Below are 23,027 nucleotides of genomic sequence, written 5' to 3'. Positions count from 1 at the left end.
CGCAACAAGGGCCAAAAGGACAAACAGGGCAGCATGGTTCATACAAGATATGTGAAGAGATCTGTGAGAAGAGACGGGTAAGGTGTTTCTCTCTCTCTCTCTCTCTCTTTCTCTCTCTATCTCTCTCTGTCTGTCGCTTTGTCAAACTTCTTTCCCTTTAAACGCCGACATTTCTTAACACATTTGTTTCATTTTAGCTAATCTTTATCAGCCTATTCCTGTGTCAAATTCTGCACAGTTTAAAACTACACTGATTTTTAACCCTGAAATTTACTTTGACTGGGTTTATAATGTGTTGTTTGATTTATATGTACATAGTAATATCTGTACACTATAAGTTAAATTACAAACTCAATCATGAATGGTGATAGAATAATAGGACATTATGCCTAAATAGACATTTTAACAACAGCTCAGTCCTCAGACATTCCTGATATTAATACTGACTGGATTTGTAGGAAGATTACTTCAGTAATCATTAAAGTTCAGTGCCATTAAAGCTCAAAACGTTATATCACAAATAAGTGGAAATGTGACTAAATTGTAGTTTAATACCCTGTCCTCTAGATGGCAGATGTTTCCTACTGTAAAAGATTAATAAATACATAAAATAAATAATAATAAAAAAAATACTGGCTGACAACTAAAGTTCTTAAAAATTGTCATAGAACGCTTAAATGAGGAAAAGTGCAGATAATTAAGGTTGTTAAGGTTCCTAGACTTGCTTAAAGACCGTTTTCTCTGGTAGAATTGGTAGAAAAAAAAAAAAGGTACAGAAATTCTGATACGAGAAATGAACATTCTGTAAATATACAAACTGCAATCAGATCCAATTTTCTAGGTGGCCACCCCATGCCATTGCTAAACAGTTTATAATCGCAGATTAAAAAATCTCCATCATGTTTTATGACTCAATATACCATGGTGTTGTTCAGTTGAAATCAATTCAATTGTATTTGTATTGCGCTTTTAACAATTAACATGGTGACAAAGCAGCTTTATAAATATTATAATTGTTTAGTAATTGTAAATGTATAAACTTGCCAGAGATGATGGTGGCAAGGTAAAATTCCCTGAGAAAACCTAAAGAACAAACTTCATAAGATCCATATATAATATATATTTATAGTCAAAATGTGCAATTATGTCAATAGGAACTTATGAGCAACTCATGAAAGTGAGCATCATAATAAGTATAATTTAAAGTATATATTCATAATAAGTATAAATTAAAGTCTGATAATTATCATTTATAGTCCAAGTTGGCAAAAGTATGATACATCTTGTATAAATACTGTAAGTTATATTTTACTGTAAGTTAAAACTAGTAACACCTACTTATGAAAGGCCCCAGATCTTGTGGGATTAGATTAGATTAGATTAGATTAGATTAGATTCAACTTCACTGTCATTATGCAAGTACATATACAGAGCCAATGAAAGGCAGTTAGCCTCTAGCAAGAAATGCATAAGTGACCTATTCATTAATAACAATGTGTTATAACAGACAGAAGATGCAGTAAGTAATAACGTTTTGGTACATATATAGTAATATACAATATAACTGTGCAACATTGTGCAATGAATGTGCTATAACAAACAGAAGGTGCACAGTAGGTGAGCTGGTGATGGTAAGAAGGTGATGTAAGAATTGGATTTTACTCAAGTTCATATGCATGTGAAGGCAGGTGAGATAAGCATACAGTAAGTTAATAATGGTGCAAAGATGCATTGTGGATGAAGCAATACAGCATGCACAAAAGTAACAGAGCAGTAGTGTATTAGTTAACACTCCATGATCAGCTGTTCAGTGCAGTAACAGACACAGGGGAAAAAACTATACTTCAGTGTATTTGTGATGGCTCTGAGGCACCTAGAGAACCTACATTAATTAAAGAGTAATTTAAAGTAAATAAAACTGAAAATGTCACACAACACCTTTAATTTCGTTATTTAAAAAAAAAAAAAAAAAAAGAAAAAAAAATGTCCAGGTAGAATGGCCAAGCAAACAACTAAATTGTTCTGCAGAAAAAAAAAAAAAATCTTGTTAAGCCTTATCATGGTGTGTTACATTATATACTGTAGACCTAGCCAACAGTAATCCTAAATCATGTCTTAAATAAAGAATAATTAAATATGTAGATAAATACATACTGTAGATACATACATACACACTGCATGCATACCAAGAAATTTTGTCCACATGACACACGCGTGAACTCCTAGTAGCTGGCTAATTTTAAGCCTGGGAGTGAGTCTATTGTGCTTGTCAATCCTACTGCACTACATGCTATGTGAAATGTTTTGAGCATTCAGGCTAATACCCAGCATTAGCTCAACCAAGTGACTAACAGTAACTCTCAAAAACTGGTTAAACTAATACAGTCTGCAGAAACTTCTAAACTACTGCTGTCATCTAGAGGTAGGAAAAAGTTCCTTGGCATGGAAGTACTGAAACAGCAACTGATTAACAAAAACAAACTGTGTCCTGGAATGTTCCTTATATATCACTGTAGTAATCTGCCCTATTAGACTACGTGGGAGCTGGAGGTGGATCTGGCAATTTTATAATGACATGGTTGTGACAATATTTCATTTGCTAATTTATACAAAGCCCTTGATTTATTATGTAATACGTTTGCAAAGCATAAAAAGATCATTTCTGAAATGCTTTGGTACCACTGTATATATTTTTTTAGTTTACTTCAGGAAATAAAGCTTATTAATATTGTTAGACACATGGGTTGCAAAGCTTTAGTGAAATGAAGTATGTTTTCCATAAATCATGTTTATCAATTAATATATGTTTGTAATTTATTGAAGCATGTCAGTGTTTTTGTAGTTAACACTGTTTTGCAGTGATACGTGCTGGGTTCAGATAAGTGAATAAACTTTGTTTGGGAAAAAAAAGTTCTAGCCGTTCTTATAGGTCTTTAATTTAATTGCATTATTAATTATCTGTTTATCAAACTTTATTACACTCGGTTTGTATGACATTCAAATTAGCCAGCATTGATTTCATTTCACTTTATATTTTAGTTAGGGAGATTTTAAGAGACTCAGGTTCACAATTAGAGAACATTATGCTAAGGACAAATGGCTTTACTGAGTCAGAAAGACTTCCCTGCCAATTTGTGTATGTACATCTATTCACATGTATATCTCCAGGGCTTTCTTATATTGCCTGTATACCCTGACCTTTAGTCCTGTTCCAGCTATTGCTATCTGACCTTCAAGTGTATCAGCAGGAGCCCACCCTCCCAGCACTTCTGTGCATCTAATTTTAGCACTATTACACTGTGAACCATACCAGTGTGAAGCGCAGTGACATCCCATTACCACCTAAAACACCGGGCAGACTGTTGAGCTCTAAATAATGAATATATTAAATAAACTATCAGTGTGGTATATAATATATATTCTCACAAATCCCTGTAAAGTCAAGTGGATTGTGTAGGACTCGTCTAGTAATTATAAGTATGGCAGGTATTTATCCTGGATCTCCACTTTATCCATGGCAGTATAATTAGATCTTGTTGAGTTTGAGACCTGTCCAGTTTCGGCGTAGCTATATCTAGCAATTCCATTCTAGTAAATGCTATGCTTTTCTCATTCCATGCCTGCACTGAAATAAGGAAGAGCTGCCCTGTTAAAACAGTTTGAATATTTGTTTTTAGCAGTTTTTCTTTTTTCTTTTTTTTTCTTTTTTTTTTTACATAGAATGTAGATTTGTTAATAAAACATAAATTTTTATACAGGATTTTGGCTACATTCACATTAATAACTTAATGTAGGACCAATCGATTTTCCTAACCATGACACATTTGATATTTAAAATCTATTTAGAAATAATGAATCAGATTCTCACCAAAACTAAAAAAAAAAAAAAATAGGCTGTCAATATTAATACATTAATGCATATGATTAATCTAGAAATTTTAATGCATTACTATTTTTTTTTAAAGCAAATTAATCATATGACCAAGTTTGATTTTACTGGTTTCCCATAATCACATCACGGTTACCTGGCTATGTGTGATAATGGCATGTTTAGCATGTATAATTAGATGACTGATGAAACATCACATATTATTATATTTAAAAAAAAAAACAACTTCTAAATGGAGATTAATTTTGAAGATGAGGGGGTGGTGGCTCGGGTGGCTAAGGCTTTAGGTTGTTGCTTTTTGGATCTAAGGATCTGGGTTTAAGCCCTGCCTTCAGTGGGTTGCCACACCCCCCTACCCACATTGAAAAGATTTAATTTAACATTTGTTAAATGTTAATGTTTGAGATATTCTAAAACTGAATAATCTGTTTCCTCTAAACAAAATGCCATGCATTTCTTTATTCCAACATTGCTATGTGGATGCGCATATAGAGGGAAGTTTACTGTATAATGTGTCACAGTATAGCCACATCTACACAGTTCCTGGCAAAGAACTGGTGGCAACAGCTGAATGCATCTGCTTACTCCATTAATATATATTTTTAATAGTGCCTGGATAAGGTTTCAGCTCACCGTTTGAGCAATGTTCTGCTGTTATGCCACTATTGTATTTTTATTAATATGCAGATAATATACAAAACAGCCTTTTTACTGTATAATTTATGTGGATCAGTCATGTGACATTATTTACTTAAATATTAAAAACTAGAGGTATGAGGCTAACAGATATGAGGCACTCATGGACACCAGTGTCAGGGCAAAAAGTTCTGACCTGAGCAAGAAAAATATCTAAATATGAAGGCATGCAATATGAATATAGCTCTTGTTTTCTCCATTACACCCTCCCAGCTGTACTCATTGTACAAATGGGCATTTGAAGTGGCACCTGAGGACAAACAGCTATAATTACACTACATGAAATCTAAATCTCTCAGAGTTTACGGCATTATGCTCTCCATCCTAGTTTACTGTGGCTTTCTGATATCCTCTGTGTGCTTGAGATGAGAAGAGCATCATTGAGGAACTGAACATGTACCCACTGGATAAGCAATATAATACATAAAATAACACTATTACAAATGCTGAGAATTATTATCATGTATCATACACCAAGTGTGAATGTGTGTGAATGTTGACCGGATGTCCTACCACAGTTGTAAAAGGAGCAATAAATACAGTGGTCAACTTTGACACCACTGGCCTCCATAGTTGGACTACGGAGGTTCCTAGATAGATGGATAGATGACACATACACAGAAGTGATTTAAAGATTTGGTGTAAAAATGCTGTTTTAAAATAGTGGCATTAAACCGGTTTTAAAGAATAATTTGAAACATAAGAAAGAAACTTTGAGAGGAACCAGGCTCAAAAGGGAACTTATCTTTACCATCATTTCCACCATAATGAGTTGTTCCTTGCACAATTGTACTTGTTGATTTACAGTTACATGGTGTCATCAAGGTAATAATAGGTCTTCTTATCAATCTGGTTTATTTATTTTTTATACAGTATATGTACTGTATAGGTATACTGTATGTATATGTACAGTATATGTACAGTGTACATAATAAGACCAATCAAATCTAAATAACTTGAATAAGGCCCAGTGATCAGCAGAAGTTAATGATGTATTTGACCTTAAAGCATTCCAGCTGAACATAAAAAGCCATGCATGCAAGCCAAATGTTCCATTTGACCTTCCCAACCTGTAGCCATACCAGTGCTGTCTAGCCAGCATTTTGAGTTATATCAGGAAGTACATGTGAATAGATGGCATATCTTTGCCAGAGTCCCAAGGTTAGTTCTCTGTGACACCTGCCACACTGTGACTTCTTGTTTAAAAGAAAAATAATAAGTAAACAGACATTTATCCAAAGTAATGTATGCACTTGTTTGTTTATTTAATCTTGGTCATGAAATAGTGTTTACTACAACTTCACATGATAGTCAGCAAAATTTGTACATGAAAAAATATAAATAACTGTTGATTACTAACTGTTTGGATATTTGTGCACTGGTTACGTCCAGTGTCGTGGAGCAGTTCTGTCACAGATGACAACTCAACAAATGAATGATGGCTTAGCCCAAAAAACAAAGTGCAGAAACACTCCCAACTTTTCCTTTGGTCATTTTGACTAAAAGTTAGAGCATCACTATGCTATTACAGGCCACCACTGTAAAATGCTATATAATGTTATAGAATTTTTTATTTTTTTTAAAGATTTGTTTCCATTTATAAAACTGGAACCATTAACCACTCAAGGAACACTTTAAGAATGGGTTTTCAATATGAGGTCTCACATCTGTTTATTTTTCTGCAGTAAGTAAAGCGCATTATAAATATATTGAGACATTAGTAAGGCCTTGGTTAATGTTCCAGTTTAAGGGGTGGAAGATAATGAGTTTGATTTTCACAACTGTTCATCAACTCAAATGATGTTTAAGCAATTCCAGTGATGCAGCCATAGGCATGAGACCACAAAATGAGTGCCTAAGTCATCACAGCCGCATCAATACTCAACACGACCTTGAGTGTAATATTGCTTTAATATAATAGTTTGGCAAGCACCATTTATTATGAACAAATTATCATTTGTTTGTTTATTTAACCAGTTATTTTGCTCCGTAAACACATATCCTTTTGCATTTGGCAGAGCTACTTAACTGTGACTGGTGGAGCTAGCCAATAATAGTTGATGACCAACCAAATCCTCTTTCCAGTACTGCATACCGTATTGAACTACTTTCATCCATGCTGTAACCGACAATTAGTGTAATCAAAAATTGTTAGAATACCTGTGACATAGAGTGATACATACAATTAAACATCCCAGTGCTGTTGTTGTCTATTATCATCACTTGCGGAATGCTTCTCAACCAAGCAGTTTACTCGATCGGAAATAACTGTATAGTTTAACACTCTCAATCTGAATTGATAATGCTGTTTCTGTGGGTTGGAATCTGTCTTAATTATTCTTTCTAGCTACACTGTTCATTTTTTCCCCAAGATTTGTCTAATGTATTGGTCATTTGTTTGATTGCTCAGTCACAATCACATGTAGTGAATGTAGTGAACACTTGTAGGCAGGTTCTGATTACACCAATCAGCCATGGCCATACTGTAGCTATTATAAAAAGGCGTTGTAAAATCAGTCAGTGATTAGTCATGTGCAATAGGGACCACACTGGTCAGATCATCTGTAGTCTTTCGCCATTAGAATAAATTTAATGACATGAGTTATTAATTTTAAAACCTATTTGGTCATTTTATTTTATAGTTCCTGTGCACAGCTGCAAAACTCTAATAATATATTGTAATGCAGTAGACTTGTTGGCAGCTTCAGACCAGATCTTAATTTATCACTGTTGTTGTTTAAAGCTTATTACCCTACTGTTGGTTTGTTTTAGAATGACTTGGGCCTTAAGTGAGTAAGATTAACAGCCTGCTGAGTGGATTTCCAACCAGAGGCTGGACTGGAAGAACAAGTTGATAACCGCTGTCAAGAGCCCTCCCCTCCTGCCCACAAAACAATATTGACAAATGTGTGTAGGGCGCTTGTCCCAAGAGAGGCATGTCAGTCTTTTATTGCCAGTCTGGCCCTGCTGAATAATCTGTTGACAGAAGCCTGACCATGCTTAAAGTACCGGAGTAATGGCTGCTTCTTACAGCGACTACGCCTCATCTTATACCTGCCAGAAACAACTATATGAATGCAGGTATTTTAATATCCAACACCACTGACTTACGATTCTTGGTAAATATGGATAAATTGTTCAGATGGATGTAGGAGGAAATTTGATCAGGCTGCTCCAGTTAGGAGGCTGCTCGCTCAGTGTAGAACAAATATTTGTCACGAGACAGCTGGCAGCAATGTTTTCTTTAAGAGAAAATGATGTTAAAAAAAAATCACTGACAGTGTTAACAAATCCTCAGTTAGTGATCTGTAGGGTAAGAACAGCACAGGGGCTTATTTATTCAGTTTCTACTGGACTTCATTAATATTACATGAATGGTGCTCAGTGACACTATCCATGATGTTATATGGATTTTACTGTGTGTAAGTAGAGAATTAATCTAACAGTGGTTTGGCTAGGGCTTTAAGATTAAAGACTGATGTTCTATGTAATACATAGAGCTTAATCCATGGGAAGGAAAGCAAGGTTGGTGTTTTGCTACACTTTAGAATATTCAGTGCCCTAAATGTAAGCTCTAAGGCTTCTCTGCTAAATTGCTTTGCTTTGTCCTTATGCAAGTTAATACTGTAAGGAGTAGTGTACAGGCTTATATTCATACTTATACAGTAACTACACACATTTTGTTAGTTACATTGCAACCTCTATAATAAATTATAGTAGGTACAAAAGAGCATGCTTTATAGCAAAGTAGAGTCTGAGACTAATTCTTTTAATGATACTGCCATCATTGGTATACTGTGAAGTATTTGTTATACATCACAGCTTATTAGTATTACTGTGAAGTATTTGTTATACATCACAGCTTATTAGTATTTATTTGTTATTTATACAAATTATCATCATGGATTATGAAACTGCTTTATTAGTAATATCAGTTGTTTGTATTTGTTGTATTTTTTTTATGAATTGATAGATCTGCATCTGCATTGAGAGTTTTTGGCTCTGACAGATTGTTAGGATCCTGCTACAATGAACATTTTTTTCTTCCCTTTTGAATTGTGACTGCTTATTTATCTTCCTTAAGCATGTAATTTAGAGGTGAATACTGGTCTGGGAAGAGTAATTTTAGTGTGACGATCTGTGTTTAACTGGGAGTGATTGATGTTAAAATTACATAAAGATCAGAAAGAGGACATCCTGGAAAAAAAAGACTGTTTGTAGAATCACAACGATCATTTAGCTTTGCTCCTCCGAAATCACGTCATAGTTTAAAAAATAGCCCTCAGCTTGAGCAAAACTGAAACCCTCTAAAACACCCCCTCTGTGAGGAGTGTAGAGATTTGCTCTGAGCTGTTTCCACTGAGCTGAAACAGTGCCAGTGAACTTGATTATTATCCTTATGTTATTATCTTTTAGTGGGTCGATCCCAGCGAGCTATTTCTCATTATACACGACTGTATATTAACCCTTAAACAGGGTAAAATTAAAAAAAAGGTTAAAAAAAAATAATCTGTGGCCTGTCCCCTTCTTTTAACTATAAGACTCACCCTGTCAAAATTCCATGCATATCAGATCATCTGGTTGTAAATAACACACTGTATTCAGCATGCCTATGTTTGTTGTACTTAATGTAAAAAAGACGATAAATTCACCTTCTCCGGCCTGATGTCATGACTTTCAGAATACTGATCCATGCTATTGATTAATAATACCATAATTAATGCATCAATAACACTGCAGAGAACTAATACTGACCTCAAAACTAACCTTTAACAATAATGGATTGCAGGATATAAAATCTGCCTTTTTAAAAGCAGTGTTGGTGATGATATATTATTTTGGCTTTGTTTCTAAAAACTTCTAACTAAAGTTAACATATTTGGAGCAACTATTACACACTGATCCTTAGGCAAAGTTGATTTATTCTCCTTTACTTAAACCAAACATGAGTTTGTGTGGGTAAGTGTGAAATGAGAGTAAACATTCAAGGACTGAGAGATCTAGGAAGTAAGGTTTCTGTGGTAGAAAGTGTGTACAGAGTGTTTCATTAGTTTTTTTTTTCCAGCACTCACAATTGGAACAAGCAGATTGGGCAAACACGCACCGAAACAGTAATCAAGAGCAAGTACTTTATCATAATTTATAATCAGGCAGACTGAGCATGAAATGCAAATAACAAAAGCACAGAAGGAGACGAGGAAACAAACATTAACACATGAAACAGGAAAGGAGATATTAGATAAGCCAACATGTACAGATTCAAGAAAATGTTAAAGGATAATGATCACATCACTATGCAAAACGGCAACTGGTAACACAGTATCTACAGTTGAACAGTTGGAGTAACAGTGTATGATGTGGTGTATAAAATAGATAGATTTTAAAATCGATATGGATTGGATAGGCTTTTTATTTCTTTTTTCCAAGTCATACAGTATATTTTGGTATTTAACATTTCCATAATTCTGTTTTATGAACAGGAACAGAAGGTCTCTCAGTGTGGAACCCTCAGATCTTAGATCAGTTTAGTTTGCACAGCAGCCTCTTTTGTTTATCCACCTGCATTTGCATCAGCAGCACAGTGGAGAGCAATTAATATTCAATGCATTTTTATAACCGTGTATTTAGATAGCATATTTTTTTGACCAGAGTAAAAGCTTCCCATAATGAAACCATCATTAGATTAATGACCTAAAAATGCTCTCATTACAAGGTAATCACATTTTTCTTGATGAGAACGATAGATTAAAACACAAGCAAAATGCCATAAGACTCTATAACAATAATTGAATGGGGAGCTTTTTTTCGTAATTATGTGTTGTTGGATCCATCATGTACATCTACAATGATATTTGTACATAATAAATTTGTTGTGTAAGAAATATTACACCTCCAGATGTGCTGTACTCAATGACAGGTGTTGTGATACCAACCCCAAGCTCATTATTTACCCATAACAGCATGCGCCAAAGAATTTTATTTGTCTAATACCATAGTAGGTTGTCCATGGTCGCAAAATGTTTATTTATTAAAGAATGACAAGTCATACTTAGTGTTCATGTATAATTCTTTTATTGGTGTGAATTGTCACTAAAACAAATTAGTTCATGTTATAAATTTCATCATAGCAGCTTTAAACAGTTGTTTTGTCTAATGTTATATTAACTACTTACTTGTCTTTAGACTTTAGTGTGGTGAAAAACTGAAAAAAAAAAAAGGATTTACCACTGCCTTAAAAGACACAACATTAGTGATTCTTTCCAATAATATCGAATAAATGATTACATGTTTGAAATATGTTGATCTTTTACAATATAAATAGTACTAAACAGGTTTAATCAGTGGAAACATTGTATATCAATGAGTTCCATTTCAGGGATAAGAGGTGGAGCAGATGCAGGTGCAGACTCTTCTTGAATAAACATCAAGCAAAGAACAGAAACAAACAGGACTTAGGCTAGAAATACTATGCCTAGAGTTAACTGACACACACATAAAAAAAAAACAAATAAATAAAATAAAATAAAATAAAATATTAATAATAATAATATATACACATCAATGAATGAATACATTAATTAATAATTAATAAAATTACATTACAGTGTGTTAATACTGTGTGTGACACAACCAAGACTGGGTGCTGTGGTACTGCGCCTCCATGATGTTGACATTCCAAACACTACTTTTTGGGGTTCACGGTATTTTCTTTTGGAAGTGTACTGTAGATACTTGTTTCTGTCCGTTCCTAATAATTTACGTCGTTGGGTGGTAAAAAAGAAATAAGTTTCATTTACTCCACTGAGCTTAATTAGCACACACTGGTAGCTGCATAAAAATGTATAAAAAGAGATGAGAATAATTAATTTACTTTTCCAAGCTATTATTTTTTTATTTGTGAGGCCTTTTTTTTATTTTTAGGAATCCCAGTAGAAATGCAGTCTAAGCCTCAATTTGCCCATAAAATGTTTGCTAGATGTTAATGAATTAAAAATAAATAAATAAATAAATAAATAAATAAATAAATAAATAAAAGAGAAGAAACTCACCTGCGAGCATGTAGCTACTATTTTTCCAAACACATCATGGCTATTTTTAGCATTTGGAAGCTCAGGTGGCACCAGAAACAAAGAACAGGACATACTTGTTGTCAAGGCTTGGTAAATTTGATAACGCATACTTCCATTTTTAGAAAGGCCCAGATGTTTTGGTCATGCTTTAAATGTCTCAGCTGTTTAAATGTCTCAAATTTAAAAACATAATTGCACCCCAAGGTAATTATAAGGCATATATCATTTTGCTATCTACTGAACCATACTGGTGATTCTGTTAAAAAGGAAATTACTGCCACTAACCCTAGATTTACACTCTTACTTTAAATCACTCACTGTATCACATGGCTCAATCATTTACTTGGTCTCCAATTAGCACTGGTGCCTACTCATTCCATTATATTTCCTTAGTCAGTCCAAATACTGTACATTAGTCACCCATGTACTTATTTATTAACTCACTTACCCAAACAGCCAATGTCTTAGTCACGCTAAGTCACCCACCACAAACTTCTATTTCTCACTTAATACCACAGACATTTTTGTAGAGACATTTACATATACAGTTAGTAATTAATTTTTTTTATTAATTCTTTTACAATAACCATCATTCATCCCTCAATACATATTTGACCCATTCCATTAATCAAACCTTTATTTAACGATTACTCATTCTTTCAGGCATTTATTTAACCAGATTGTCATTTACCACCCCAGTCAATGATTAAAACATGCCCTGTCTAGACCACATTTTTCCCTAGGCATTCACTTACAAATTCAAATAATCATCCCAAATTCATCCCTCAGTTCTTTATCTACTTGTCCTCTTCAACTATTCATTCATTCATTCCTCATTCAGTCCCTGTCCAATTTCTTCATTTACATTTTCATGCCTCAAACACTCACTCATTTACTAAACACAACAATTCATAAACAAATGAACAAGCGAATAAAGGATCATTAATAAATGAACTGAATGAGCTTTCATCTCAAATCTGGTTTCCACCCATCCCTTACCCCCCCTACTCGCACTCAAATATGAACTTCAAGTAAACTATCCTTTGTTACCTGCACAGACGTGCAAAAGACCCAAACACCTGTGTCTCCAATGTGCTATAAAGGCCAATCAGTGACCAGCTGCTGGAGACAAGGAGGCTCTAAAGAGTGTTCATAAATTCAGTGCCCCCCATTCCCCACAACACCACCCCCCCCCCACCCCACCGATCGTTCTCTTGCTTATTTGGTGAGTCAGTAAATGAGGGAGTGGGTGAGGGAGGGCGGTAGTCACTGATGCTATTGGGGATCAGTAGCGTTGTGGTTGCTCTTCTCCCTGCCCAGTTCTCTGCTCATTATCCCCCCATCCCGCTGCTCGCTCACTACCTATGAATAGTCAATAACAAACAAGCGAGCAGGAAATGAGGGAGCAGATGAAGGCGACCCGCCGACTGATGTCAGCTATGTTTGTAGAGAGCTGCTTTATTCAGGTAGACACATTTCACTCCTCCCTGAGGACTACGCCTTGATCATTTTCTCCTGCTGTGCTTTTCATCCTAAATATCACTTTCTTTTTTTTTCTTTTTTCTTTTTTTTTTTGGCTCATGGATTTTTTCACTAAACTTTTATTGACAAAAACACTTCCCCAGTGCCTTAAGCTGATTTTATTTTACAACCATGAGGAAGTGTTTCAGAAAGTTGTGAGTGATGCTGGCTTTGAGTCCTGACTCTGATTCAGGTTTCGCCCTGCGTTTGCCATCTAATACTGAAAACTGTGGTGGGATGCAAGACCTCTGCACGCATGGTTGACTGAGTGTGTGTGCGCCCAATAGATTATCCCAGCAGTCCTTGACGAGTACATTAGACAGTGCTGGGAGGATGTTTCTGTGGGCTGGAAGCAAAGGACCTCAGGGATCAGGAAATGAAAGAAGGTATGCTATCAGTTCGCTCCAAAACATTTTACTGCTTTGCTGTTAATTGTGACCTTATTTTTTTGTTTGCAATTTTTTTTTTTTTTTACTAACTATGAATATTCAGGGATTTGTTTTCTTTCATTCCTGCAATTTGCATTCATTTTATGTTTACTATTATACTGTAATTAGGACAATGAATTAAGTTGGTTGAATTTGGTTTTTAATGAAATGTAGTACGGTAGTTGTGTGTACATGTGTGTCTTTATGTTATTCTATCTTAATTTTAATGTCGAGTATGGCTTAAACATAAGGTGTAAAAATCATATTCTGATTTGTATTGTAGATTATTAACCTACTTACATCTAGAGGAATTTCAATAGAACTCATGTTTATTTGTTCTTTATGTTTAAATCTTATTAGCCACTAATCATCTTGGTTAATTGACCATCATTTTTTATGAGGATTAGAGCAAATTAATTAAATATTGGTTCTGTTTGTGTGTATGTGTGTGCCTGCTCAATATATCATGACTTTAGTATTAAAAGGTCTTATATGGCTTAAAAATTAATTGTAGAGAATTTTTAATACTATGTCCAATTGTATGGTCTTTTTTCTAAAGATGTCATTATGCTTTATGCCTATATTTGATATTTAGGACCATTTATCAGAAGATCAGAGAATATGACATTCTGGACAAGAGGAAGACTGTGACCGCACTAAAAGCAGGAGAGGACAGAGCTATTCTACTCGGCCTTAGCATGATCTTCTTTTCTGTCATGATGTACTTTGTCCTGGGTATTACAATGGTGCGGTCGTATACAGACAGGTATGACTATTCCGTAGCTATTAAGATCTATGTGAAAATACTTTTATACATGCAGAAGAGTTTAAACTCATCCAAACTGAATGATGAAGAAGAAATATGTTTTTTTAACCAAGAAATACAGTTTAGGTTTGTCACAATCATGACACTGGACATGTAAGTAATAAGCAAAAATTATTAATGAAGCTGTAATTGGCAGATACTAACTTCTTGGAAATGTGCATATTAACAGAAATGAGATTGTACTTGTTTCTGTAAAATCTGCACACACTTTTCTGTCCTCAGTCTACTCAGTGACATCTTCCAGCCTAGTCTTCTGAGACCCAGAATCAAATATTGTGTGCCTTTTTCTTTCTCCTCACTGTTTCTGTTTATTAGCACCAGATAACAGGAGGAAGTCGTTTTTCAGACGTCTATTTTGACTAATTCTATTATCTTGGTTTTATACAACACTCAGCATATGTTTGACCTCAGGTTCAGACATTTACAGGATATATGAAGGTAATTATCTATTTCACTAATTCTACTGCATATTTATTTTTTTTCACATGTGTAATAATTGGCATGTGTACATAATTTTAAATCTTTTACAGCTACTGGCATATTTGTTCAATCAAGTTTATCCTCCTGAGACTATATAATATGAGTAAATGATCTTTTTAAAAAATGGCAGAATTAGTCATAACAGACGTCTGATAACCGGAGAAGGAGAAAATTTTCATACACCTACAGTATATCACCATCACTACAAATAATAACATTACTCACGAGAGAAACTGTCCATGATTTTAGGATCGAAATGGAACTAACTAGAGATTTCCTCAAATGTAATAGGATTTAATTGCATTACCTTTAATACAAAGGTTATTTAGGTCTTAATAATAAATATGGGTCTAAACACATATACACATGCTATAGGAGTACCATCAAAAAGCAAAATACATAATGACTTTTGAAAGTCAATCCATAAATAACTAAATTGATTTTTTTAAATAAAACATTTTTGGCCAGTTTTTAATGGATCCTATCCTTTGTTTTACAAAAGGAAAAGCTTCCCTTCCCTAAGCATGTACACATTTTTGTGCTAATGAAATTGTGTTTTTAAATTTGTGTCTTTCCACTTTCCATTTCTGTTCCTGCATCATATTATACAGTTTGTGTTTAGAATTGGGGAATGGAGAGAACATACTGAATTATTTGTTCTCTCTCTGTATGTCCTCTCCTCCCACGTCTTCCCCTCTCTATCACTCTTAGTGTGTGGACAGAGGAGTCAAGCTGTACTGTGTTAAATTCAACTATTATTGGGGAGATTAACTGTAGCTACAGCTGTGGTTCAGAGTGTTTGAGGCATTCCAGATACCCGTGCCTGCAGGTGTATGTCAGCCTGAACTCATCAGGCCGAATCCTGAGACTGTCCCACAACGAGGAATCCCAGGAGGCCAATCCTGAGGTATGCACAAAGCACAAAACCCATAAAATTGAAACACTATCCAGAGCAGCTTTAACTTCCTGGAATGGTCTTGTGGGAAATGTTTTGTTTTAAATGAGATCATACTGTATTGAAAAAAGACGACTTGATCCAGGGGAAAAAACTTCAAGAAAACTATGTGATTTGCAGTCATAATCATAATATTTGTATTTTGTTCTTGGTACAATTGCTTTTTGGCAGCTCTGTGACAAAACTAAAAGTTGTTCGATAAATAATTCATTAATACAAACAATAACACCAAAGATGATTTAAACTACTGTAATATCATAATATACACTCCCCAGCCAAAAAAAGTCATTACTCAAATTAGGAAGCATCAAGTACCAAAAACAATTAATGAGATTTTTAATTAGTGGAATTGGATTATGAACTGTTGAACACATTATTAAAACCTGTAAGGACTTTGCAGAACCTTCTGCTTCATGGAAGAAATGAGGTCTGAAAAAAACTGACAGTAGAGATCCCAGCTATGTTTAATATTAAAAGTATTTTCATATGCACAGTGTAATGAGACAGGATTGGGATGTGGCAATAAGAAAACCATTTGTTAGTGAGACAATTTAGGAAAAATATTTTTTTTACGGAGCTTAAAGATTGGATTTTGGACCAGTGGAAAAAGGTCATATGGTCTGATTCCAGACTCGCCCTACTCCAGAGTGATGGGTGTGTCAGGGTAAGAAGGGAAGTGCATAAAGTGATGCACCCTTCATGCAAAGTGCTCACTATACAAGGCTCTGGAGCCAGTGTTGTGATCTGAGGTTGCTTCAGTAATGTTATGTGACGATAATAAAATTAAAAAGTCAGCTGACTACCTGAATAAACTAAATTCACATCTGTTGCTTTTTTTCCCTAATGGAACCAAATGAGAGTCCAGAATTTCCATTGTGAAAGTGTGGTCCTGGGAGCATGAGAAAACACGAGAGAAACAAGAAATGATGACTTGATACAAAAATTCATAATAAAACTAGATTCAGATAGAGTTTGGAATCAAACCATTTATATTCACAGTATTTAAAGAACCCCCTTAACCAGCACCACTTACAATAGTGTTTTGCATCTGCAAAAACAGCTTATGCTGCTTAAATAAGTTAGAATCTAAGAACACCATCTAGCTAAAATCTCTATCTTAAAAATCTTAAAAATTTGAGAATTCAGCAGTAAATTTCTCCAAAAACAGGCTCTGAGTTTTACAAGTAGTAATGGTATTTTTTTTTCTTTTCTCAGTGTTTCTTTGTCCCTAAGTGCCGTAAAGATCACTCAACAATGCATGCATTGGTACTGAACATCTCCGAGCGCCTGAAAGCCCAGCAGCAGGTGCGTTGTTATTCAGACCCAGCAGAGCAGCAGGACAGCGCCATCCTGACACGCCTCTACGGTCGTGCCGCCATTCTTGCATCTCTGATCTGGCCCACATGCACATTTGTGATTGGTGTGCTTATCGTTGCCATGGTCAAGCTCACACAATACCTTTCCATCCTCTGTGAGCGCATAAGCCGCATCAAGAGGTAGGCCGGACTGCCATTGAGTCTTGAAATGGATCAATAAAAAAAAAAGAGAGAAACGGGGGTGAAAGAGAGCAACAACTCTCTAACCACTATGTTCCTCTTAGGACTGGTCTCTCTTCACTTGCATCCGCCTCGCACTCGATGGAGCGCAGCAAAAAGTGCAACAGAGCCATGCTGGATGGAATTTGAATGGAAAAGGGTCAGAAGATGAACGGTCAAAAGTGGAATGATGGACATTTTTTTGGCTGAACCAGTTTTCTACACCGATATGAACAGCTTGGGGAATAGAGAGCTATAAGCAGTACTAAGAAATAGAGAGACTAATGACAATGTGCGATGTGCCTCTGCCTTCTGCCACCTTGTCTTACCAATTATTGTTGCGGTGATTAAGACAGACACATGCATACAGTAGTGTGGAGGGTTGATTACAATCAGTTACTAGTGGAGCCTACATGCATACATTCAGCGTTTCATCCCTGGTCTGGTGAACATCTAACTTTGCTGAATAGAAAAATCTATCACACCATGTTAATTGAAAATGATTCACTCATTATGACTCTCTTAACCGCCCCCCCCACACACACACACACATGCACATGCACACACACATGGATTTAGGAAGTTGAGCAGGTGAAATGATTATAAATGACCCAAAGCCTAAACAACATGTTAAACATAGTAAGTATGAATCTGTAAACAAGTAATAACGTAGCTGAATGTGCAACATGCACTTTGTCTCATGTTCTCCTTACATTTGATCGATGTGCAGTAATTTCCACATGAATGCAAATTCCACAGCTCTGCTTATTTTCAGAAAATCAATTGCTTAAATTACTAAAGCATCAATAAGCCCTAATGGAGTCGTACTTTGTCCTTGATGACCATTTTAGTCTGTAATTAATTCTTTAATGGGTTCCATAGCATTTTAGTGGGAAACCAATAGATGTAACACCATTCAATACTGTTTTACCAATTTATATCAAGGAACTTCATTAACTTGGTTTTATTCTTAAATGTTTAATAGAGGTGTTACAATAAAAACTAGGTTCTGTAGGATGTCCCAGAAGCCTTCATACTTTGGGGAAATTAACAAATTTTTAGGAAAAATTTAAATTTATTTACTAACCATTCTCCACATGATTGCCATTTCATTGTAAACACACTCTGCGTTGTCTCTCACACTAATGATGCACAATGTTATCACATCTGTTGTTATGCATGTAATTGGACTTCAAATGCATTCCAAAAACCACAGCTTCCCCGTCTAGCCATGACCATGTATTTCTTTTGTCAAAGACATTCTTTAAACTATGAATACATTTTTGTTCAACCCTTTACTAAAACGTGTTCATTTCTCCTGTGTATGGAGGTTTTTGGGGCAGCTTGTTTCTGTTATTATGAAAGTGCCTAAGAGTTCACTTTATAATGTATCCAAACACCAGTGAACATTTATATCTTCTTTTAATAAATCTAAGGGCTTTTGCAAGATGTACACATTGTTAAATATATGATCATATATTAAGTGATGTGTACAGGACATAATTATGACATTAAAATATTTTGGGGAAATGACAAGCACTCCATTTCCTGAAAGAAACTAAATCTTTCCCCCTCTGTAATGATACCTTTTGGAAAAAGTTTTAACGTTTTTTTTTAATCAAATTAAAACATTGGATGACTACGTTTGCAGCAGATTTGGGTGTCCTTGGCAAATACTGTAAATGACAAAAGATACAACTGATAATGCACCTATACTAATACTACAAACAGCTGTCAGGCCCTGAGGAACCACAGCCACACACACTAACTGGTGCACTGGTTCCACAATCTCATCATTTCATTCCAGCCCCTTTATGTCAGCTGCCTTACACACAGCCTTCTGTTGATTGTAATTTTCCAGAGACAGTGTTTAATAGACATTGTTATTTAGAAAAGAGAAAGCCATAGACATGTAATTAGAAGATGATGTGGCGGTTTCCAAAGAAACTGTAATGGGCAGACGATAACTGCTGCTCATTGAGAGAGTGACACTTGACTAGGGAAGTGTAAGAGTGCATCACATGATGATTTCACAATTCTCTCTTCCTCCCCTTCCATTTTCTTTGGAGTCCATTTTCAGTGGCAAAATAATAAATCTTTACATAACCACTGCAAGCTTACTGTTTACAGGCTTACTGATGACTAGGCTTATGTCAGTAGGATATTTATAAGGCTATATAATGATAATTGCCTAGCTTTTATCACAACCTGTGACAAATTCATTATGGCAAATAAAGATTTCTTCCAGATCCTCTTAAAAATAAGTTGCAAAATTATTCCACTTGGTGCAAATTTAAAGAATACTATAAACTCAGTCAAACACACACCAATCAGTCATAGCCAAAAAGCAGATAAGCTGCAGGTGGGACTCCATGGCTTGAACTTGTTTGTCCAACGTGTTAACACCACAAATGGTTTGTCGTGTTTCTCAAACTTTTTTGAACTTTTTTTGCAGTGTTGCAAGTCACATTATCCTGCTGAAAGAAGTGACTGCCATTATGGAATACTGTTGCCATAAGGAAGTGTACTTGGTCTAGGCCAATGTTTAGGAAGTGGGAATGTCAAAGTAACATCCACATAAATTCTACAACCAGGTTTTCCCGCAGAACATTGCATAGAACATCACATGTGTTCTGCTGGCTTGCCTTCTTCCCGTAGTGCATCCCGCTGCCAACAACCCACAAGACTTGCCACTTTTTTAGATGCTGTGACCCAGTTCTCATGTAGTGACAATGTGGCCCTTGTCATTTTTTACATTTTCTGCTTTTAACACATCCACTTTGAGAAATGAATTTTTACTGCTGCCTAATATATCCCATTCATTGAGAAGTGCTGTTGTAAAAAAAAAAAAAAAAAAAAAATTATTCACTTTAAATGTCACATTTTATTTTAATATTAATAAAATTTTATTTATATATTATTTTTAAAAGTAGACATTCTCATAAATCAGTTTTACCTGAATAAAAATTCTGGATATACTTTAAATAAATGTAAAATACAAGAAATATACTATATAGATTTATGACTTTTTAGCTTTATCGAATTGTCCCAAATTTTCCTAAAACTTTACCAATTTGTCCAAGCTGTGGGTGTCAGTCATGATTAAAAACCTTTTGAGACAGATAAGGAAGAAAGACCAGGAGCGACACCAGGCTCAAAAAGGGTTCCATCCTCATGGGTGATACAAAATAGGTTTATTTATGGTCCGCTATTAAGTAACAGTGTACAATATAGTCACATGTGAAATTGTTTAACCAGAAATGTGTATCAGTTAACATTTAGTTGACGTTACGAACTGTTTACGAACTGTGAGCGGGTGTTGGTACGTGGTGTGAGCTGTTAATAAAATGCTGAGCAAGGCCCATAAAAAGGGAATTGATCAGTGTACTATAATATTATGATGATTTTGCATTGCTGAAATCTTTAGCACTGACTGTCCATATTGTTATTTAAAAGTGATCAGATGGAATTCGGCTCTGCTCAATTTTTTAAAACTATTTTCCACCTCTTTGCATTGATTGCTGTGGTAAGGACACCAGAGGCTTGCATGCAGTGCGATATTTCTTCATATCACCCTGTTTCTGTATATATAGCTTTGCCTGTACTGATGCATCCCCCCCACAAAGTACGATCAGACATTTCCTTTTGTCCTCTGTCCAGGGGCAATTGTTTTTCATTTCCATATTGTGGTTAATCCCTCCTCCCAAAAACACAGTTAATTTAGCTGTAAGGAAAATTCAAGAGAAGAAGATTGAAACTCCAAATACAGTATATACAAAGCCATGCTTTTAAGTTTTTGTTTGGTTAGATCAACTGGTTTCCGGAAGAGCATCTGGCTTAACCGCAGTATTTCCATCTCCATCTCAATTGTCTTCCCTCTCATTTTTCGGCTATGGATCCATACCATGTGATCGTATAGGTTTAATCTTCTCATTGCGAGTGAAGTAATAGACAGTTTAAATTCTGATTTGAATAGGTAGGGTACCCAGACTGAGACACATCTTAAGGAATCTAACTTGAATCTGATTTCGAACCACCTATCGATGTGGTTTAAATGATGTAAAAAAATCAGATTCAATGTGGTTTAATGTTCAGACTACATGGAAAAGCAAACTCAAAATTAAAATCTGATTCCAATCAGATTATGCCAAAATTGGATTTGGACTGACGGTCTTTAGTCCCATGTATCTTGTAGCAGACCATATGGAGCCATCAGCAGCCGCATTGGGTGGTACCCATGTAATGAGAACTTCAACTAGAAGTAGGGTATCACATCAGAATGGATCAGGGAGGTCCAGGGATCAGAGAGGGTCATTGGTATCTCAGAGAGAGAGAGACGACTATACATGTTCAACATTATAGGTGTTTAGATCTAACTTATTTCCAAAGAACAAACTTTTATGCTGTTATTTTATACTGTATGCTTAAACAATATTGTAGTTCTCAAAGGATGTATTATGTCAAGAATAGAGCACTTTACATGGCTGGATTGAGAGTACTTGAATACTAGGCATTTTACATGGTAGACAGTACAGACAGTACACTCCCTCAGTGAATAGGAAGCCCTTCACTTCCTCTCGTTCCCTTGGTAACGGAACGTAGCCTGGGCCTGACACACACTTCCTTACACACATGGCCTTTCTGTGCAGCTGCAGCAGTTCTTACATAAGGACATCTGCATGGAGGGGAAGAATAGTGCAGGAAGAAGCATCTTATCCATTTATTCCTCTATTCACTTCATAGCAGTAGACGTCTCATCCATTCAAATATTCTGCATAGCAATACAATTCATAAAATTAAATAATAAGCAGAATTATCTTTAATTTCCCAATATATATTTTCCATGTAATAAGTTAAAAAATGATAAAAATAGACACATACAGGCCTTTTACAGGCATGAAGATCATACTGGTGTTCTAGAGACATAAGTCATTGGTAGAAATGGTAAATGAGCAAATACTAAATGTAGTCTCAAGTTTGTACAGTACACATGGAAAATAATAAACCTGGTACAATGATTTAAGAGGGTATTTCTTTTGATGGGTAAAAATGGCTATAAAGTTATAAACAACAGAAGCTGTCTGTGTTCCATAGGTGGAAGGTTCAGATAATGAAATTTGGAAATCTACCATACATGCATCAAATATACTATATATATATATATATATATATATATATATATACACTTATATACTTACTGTAGATAGATAGATAGATAGATAGATAGATAGATAGATAGATAGAGTTGCACTCAAAATTATTTAACCCACCCCCGGGTTTTTTTTTGGCCAAATTTACTAACTTTCAGCTGTTTGTAATAAATCACCAAAACAAGAGCAATTTTAATAGCCCAACACAACTACTAAGTACTCTATTAAGTGCTGGAGATGTTTCTCATCAAGGGGTTGAATAATTTTTATACTGTAGTAGTCATTACTGTAAAAGTAGCATTTTGTGTTGTCTTTGGAGAAACCACTTGTTATATTAGTTGAGTTAAGCTATTTGAGTTGCTCCCTTTTTACTGATTTATTACTGTGATGGTGGGCTTACTGCCAGTGCACACACACACAGACACATTTAAAACCTCCTCGCTCTAACCTGTGCTTTGTCAACCCGTTACAAATACA

General features: G+C 35.2%; 1 protein-coding gene across 4 annotated transcripts; it reads left to right on the top strand.

Moving 5' to 3' along the window:
* On the top strand, nt 1–20,200 carry si:ch211-247n2.1 (calcium-activated potassium channel subunit beta-2). 4 transcript variants are annotated; one of them, XM_053512601.1, is made up of 6 exons: nt 1–77; nt 13,464–13,562; nt 14,200–14,370; nt 15,622–15,817; nt 17,081–17,361; nt 17,466–20,200. In XM_053512601.1, the coding sequence occupies exons 1-6, from the start codon at nt 34–36 to the stop codon at nt 17,548–17,550; spliced, it is 876 nt and encodes a 291-aa protein (XP_053368576.1). In that variant the 5' UTR covers nt 1–33; the 3' UTR covers nt 17,551–20,200. The 4 variants fall into 4 exon arrangements, with proteins under 4 accessions (XP_053368576.1, XP_053368578.1, XP_053368575.1 ...); XM_053512603.1 differs by lacking the exon at nt 1–77 and adding an exon at nt 2,346–2,422; XM_053512600.1 differs by lacking the exon at nt 1–77 and adding an exon at nt 7,452–7,666.
* Nucleotides 20,201–23,027: the final 2,827 nt, after the last annotated feature.

The sequence above is a fragment of the Clarias gariepinus genome, chromosome 15 (genome assembly GCF_024256425.1).
Source record: "Clarias gariepinus isolate MV-2021 ecotype Netherlands chromosome 15, CGAR_prim_01v2, whole genome shotgun sequence".
Classification (NCBI taxonomy): Eukaryota; Metazoa; Chordata; class Actinopteri; order Siluriformes; family Clariidae; genus Clarias; species Clarias gariepinus.
Note: the sequence above shows the minus strand (reverse complement) of the source record. Positions and strands in the feature narration are given on the sequence as shown.